The following is a 4,607-nucleotide window of genomic DNA, read 5'->3' as shown; positions in this document are numbered from 1 at the left end:
TAAGCGGGTCAAAGTGGCAAGGACCACTTCACTGGGAGGAGGGGCTGGAGCTGCGGTCTTATAATATCTTGGGGCTGAGCGCGATGGCTCACGCATGTAATTCCAGCACTTTGGGAGGCCGAAACGGGCGGATCATTTGAGGTCTGGAGTTCGAGACCAGCCTGACCAACAAGGTCTCTACTAAAAATACAAAAATAAATAAATAAATAATAGCCAGGCGAAGTGGTGCACGCCTGTAGTCCCACATACTCGAGAGGCTGAGGCAAGAGAACCACTTGAACCCGGGAGGCGGAGGTTGCAATAAGCCGAGATTGCGCCACTGCACTTCAGCCTGGGTGACAGAGCGAGGCTCCATCTCAAAAAAAAAAAAAAACTCGGGTAAGCACCGAGACCCTGCGACCGAGAGCCACCAGTAGCGGAGGGTGAAGGTGGGGCTCAGAGAAGGCCAGGCCCGCCTCTGCGGGCCCCGCCCCCAACGGGCCCCGCCCCTGACATCTCCTGCTAGGCCCCTCCCCCGACAGACCCCCACCGCCAGGCCCCGCCTCCTGTCCCCCCCAACTCCGCCGCAAGGTCCCGCCTCCTCTCAGGCTCCGCCTCTAGCCTGCCCCGCCCTCCGACCCGCCCCGCGGCGCATTGTGGGATCTATCGGCCGGCGGGGTGGTGGAGGACAAGGCGCTCCGTCATGGGGGTCCAGTCGGTAAGACCCTCGTTCCGTATCCTCCACTGGGAGACCCCTCCCCATCTGGTTCTGGCCACTCAGCTCCAGACCAGGGGCTGTCGCTGCCGACCCCTCCCTGTAGGGCTCTGGGCCCGCCCTGGATGCTGGCGTGCCGGTCCCTTACACCCAGGCTCAGGACCCTGCCAAGTTACCCCTCTGCCCTTGGCATGCCTCCGCGCTGGAGCTCGGGATCGCCACCGCTGGGACGGTCACCACCTGCGCCCGGGGCTCTTCCCCAGCCTGGCGGTCACACTGCCTTTTCTACCCACAGAGCCCCGTCCTGCTGGCCTCCCTGGGGGTGGGGCTGGTCACTCTGCTTGGCCTGGCTGTGGGCTCCTACTTGGTTCGGAGGTCCCGCCGCCCTCAGGTCACTCTCCTGGACCCCAATGAAAAGTACCTGCTGCGACTACTAGACAAGACAGTAAGTTGGGGTGGAAAGGGGCAGGGTAGAGGAAGGGACCAGAGTGTTCCTGGCATGGAGGGGACAGTAACCATGGTGGTTGGGATACCCAAGGGATGTGGCAGTGCCAGGCGTGCTTGGTGAAACACTTGTGTCCTCCACCCTCTAGACTGTGAGCCACAACACCAAGAGGTTCCGCTTTGCCCTGCCCACCGCCCACCACACTCTGGGGCTGCCTGTGGGTAAGGAAAGTGTGGAATGGACTCCTTTCCCTGGTATCCTCAGAAGGTGACTCCCCTCCTGGGGTCTCATGAAACATGCTGCTTCAACCTGTTTGCTCCTCACATCACTCCCCTTCCCCCACTTGGCTCTGCATCCTCCAAGCTGTGAGGTGCCACTGGGCCCTCTAGGGTGTGGCTTCCGTGACCTCCAACCAGCTTTAACACTCAACAGTCTTGCCTCTTCCCTGCAGGATTTGCTTATTACTCCCTCTGAGCAAGCACTACTAACTTCTTCCCATTGCCCAGACCCTTCTGACTCAACTGTCAAGGTCCTGGCAGTAACTGTTAAGTGTTTTCCTCAACTGGGGGTTTATGAGGGATCCAACTGAGGGCTCAATGGGGGGAATCTTCCCTGCCTGGTAGCTCCTTGGCACCACAACAGGAAGCAAGACATCTTGTTCTCTCAAATCTCTCGAGTATTTTGAGAGCAGCACATCACAGACAGCCCTTATGTAGCTCTCTGCACGTCCCCAGGCAAACATATCTACCTCTCCGCCCGAATTGATGGCAGCCTGGTCATCAGGCCATACACTCCTGTCACCAGTGATGAGGATCAAGGCTACGTGGATCTTGTCATCAAGGTAAGGGACTAGGAAGGGATACTAGGGGCTGCTTACCCATTCTTTCTGGGATTTGTAGAAATTTCTAAGATTTGCCTGATAGCAGGAAATGGCATGTACTTTGTGGATATGAAGAAAGTATGTAGACTTTCTTTCTACATGGAAAAGATAGCACATAGCTGATCCCTGCCCCAGCCTCAGGGAGGTTTAGTCAACATGCGTTTAGTCATCCTGAAAGTCCCTGCAGATCCAACCCAATGCTTTCTGCTTTTTGCCATCCAGGTTGGTTTGCTTTCCTCCATCTTAAAACTTCAAAGTGACATTCCAAATAAGGTATTTTTCTCTCTGTCTTATAAGGTCTACCTGAAGGGTGTGCACCCCAAATTTCCTGAGGGAGGGAAGATGTCTCAGTACGTGGACAGCCTGAAGATTGGGGATGTAGTGGAGTTTCGGGGGCCAAGCGGATTGCTCACTTACGCTGGAAAAGGTAGTGACCTGTCTTCCCCTTGAGCCTGTCTCCCACTTTGCCAGTTCCCACAGTCCTCATGGCACAGTATGGCTATGTGTGCACATGTGTGTGCACGTGTGTAAGGGCCAGGGCCACCCCTCCTTCTAAACATAGCACTGATATAATAGAAAGGCATGTTTCTCAGCCTCATTTGCCACAGGGAGCAGTTCCTCACCCACCTGAATTCCCTAGCCATGGCAGCTGTGGAGATTACTAAAGCAAACATGTGCCCCTCTTCCCTCCTTCAAAAATTTGCGTCTCGGCCCACCCCCACCGGGGTGAGCTGTGGAGAGAGCCAGAGATAGCTTTCAGTCCTTCCCATGGGAACAGCTGGGTGCATTAGCAAGTCCCTGGAGCTGCTGTGTACCACTTGGGAAAATAGATTCACATCTGGCTCCATGCCTGTCTCCTTCACCAGGGAGTGACACTTTGCCAGAGGCAGCTGATATGCCTCGAGGCCCTGAACTGACTCACAAATAGCCCTGGCTCCATTGTCCCTCAAGTGTATTATTGTCAGGGCTGGCTCAACTCAAACTTCCACCCAGGTTCCAGGATCAGATTTCATAGCAGCTGCTCAACTGGGCTCAGGCAGATTTTCAATTCTGCATTTGTTTTCTAAATTTGCTGTATTGACTTTATTATTCCATTGCTCTCTTCACCTGATTTCTCAGGGCATTTTAACATTCAGCCCAACAAGAAATCTCCACCAGAACCCCGAGTGGCGAAGAAACTGGGAATGATTGCCGGCGGGACAGGTGCATTACACGGAGGGTCTTTCTCTCCCAGCATTGTTGATTGTTTTCCTAAGTGACCTTCTGGAGACTGGTAATCATAGCCAAGTTGTTCATCAAGGGATTTCTGGCAATGCTTAGAGCTCCCTAGTATCTCAAAAACAAACTCATAAGCAGGTAGAAACCAAAAAAAATTTTAACTGATGGAATTAGAGAAATAAATCAAGTGAGCTTTCCTCACATTGAAAGGATCTAATACATTTTAGGTGACAGAAGAGGGAAGCAGCTAGGAATGACTAGCTAGGAAGAACGAAACATTGCACATTACAATGTATTAGACACTATGTAGTCTAATAGTAGACACTATGTGTAGTCTAATACACTGCTATATATTAGACACATAAATTAGACACATATGTATATATCTATGAAGTAGCTATTAGCCTTTTCCTTTTACAGAGAGACAATGGAGGTCCAGAGAGGCTAAATGATTTCCACAGGGTTATTTAACTGGTAATGGCCTGGAGCAAGCTTAGTATCTGGCTCTGCCTGATTCCTAAGTACATGCACTTAATCTCTCCCAGTAGTGTTCTAGAACCCTCATCACTGAATCTGGAAGTACTTGGAGTCATCTATGATATGGGAGTCCTAGCTTCCAAGGGACTTTCAGAAGAGTCTTAGATTGGTTCCTAAGAAAGATTTCTACAACATGAACTTATATTAATTTGGAGGGTGTCTGGAAATGTAGATATCGGAGAATATGCAGGAGGAGTTTAAAGGATGGGAATGCTAAAGGAAAATGGAGCAGAGTGACGAATGAGCAGAATTAAGATGAAAAGGCTAGTCAGCCAAGAAGCCAGGACAGGGCAGAGAGCGTGACCAGTACATTCACTGTGGGGTGTCTGCATGCAGGAATCACCCCAATGCTACAGCTGATCCGGGCCATCCTGAAAGTCCCCGAAGATCCAACTCAGTGCTTCCTGCTGTTTGCCAACCAGGTTGGTTTGCTTTCTTCCACCCTAAGACTTCAAAGTTGCTGTGTGGATAGTGCTGAGGGACATGGTAAGAATGGGCAGAACTGGCCCAGTGCCCTGTTTTAGTCTCTGCCCAAGGTCCCGTCTCCAAGGTACGGGCCCTCTTTCAATAAGGAGGAGAAAGGACAGAGCACTGAATCAAATTCCTTTCCTGGCAAGCAAGGAAAGAAAACTTTTAAGGTATCTACTCTGGAGCAGAGAAACTTGGATCTTCTTGGTTAAATATTCATCTTTATTCCTTCATAATGTGTAGATAAAGGCTGTTCCCCTCTTCTCCTCATCCTAACTCCCTACAAGCACTGCAAGTCTTGCTTATTTCCTAGAATTTTTACATTCCCTTAACATTCTTTTTCTTAGTTGGAAAGTTGTCACAGC

At 51.2% G+C, this 4,607-nt stretch overlaps 1 protein-coding gene across 2 annotated transcripts in view; it reads left to right on the top strand.

The window, feature by feature from the left end:
- Positions 1-593: 593 nt before the first annotated feature.
- The window catches only part of LOC108301997 (NADH-cytochrome b5 reductase 1), a 5,723-nt gene continuing 1,709 nt past the window's right edge, over positions 594-4,607 (top strand). For both annotated transcript variants that reach the window (XM_017525335.2, XM_017525334.2), the window contains exons 1-7: positions 594-697; positions 990-1,139; positions 1,288-1,360; positions 1,874-1,980; positions 2,317-2,446; positions 3,139-3,222; positions 4,111-4,196. In XM_017525335.2, coding sequence (XP_017380824.1) covers positions 683-697; positions 990-1,139; positions 1,288-1,360; positions 1,874-1,980; positions 2,317-2,446; positions 3,139-3,222; positions 4,111-4,196 — 645 coding nt within the window. In that variant the 5' untranslated portion in view covers positions 594-682. The remainder of the gene's footprint in view (positions 698-989; positions 1,140-1,287; positions 1,361-1,873; positions 1,981-2,316; positions 2,447-3,138; positions 3,223-4,110; positions 4,197-4,607) is intronic.

The sequence above is a fragment of the Cebus imitator genome, unplaced genomic scaffold (genome assembly GCF_001604975.1).
Source record: "Cebus imitator isolate Cc_AM_T3 unplaced genomic scaffold, Cebus_imitator-1.0 Scaffold38, whole genome shotgun sequence".
Taxonomy (NCBI): domain Eukaryota; kingdom Metazoa; phylum Chordata; class Mammalia; order Primates; family Cebidae; genus Cebus; species Cebus imitator.
The sequence above is the reverse complement of the archived record's forward strand: the minus strand, read 5'-3'. Positions and strand labels throughout refer to the sequence as shown.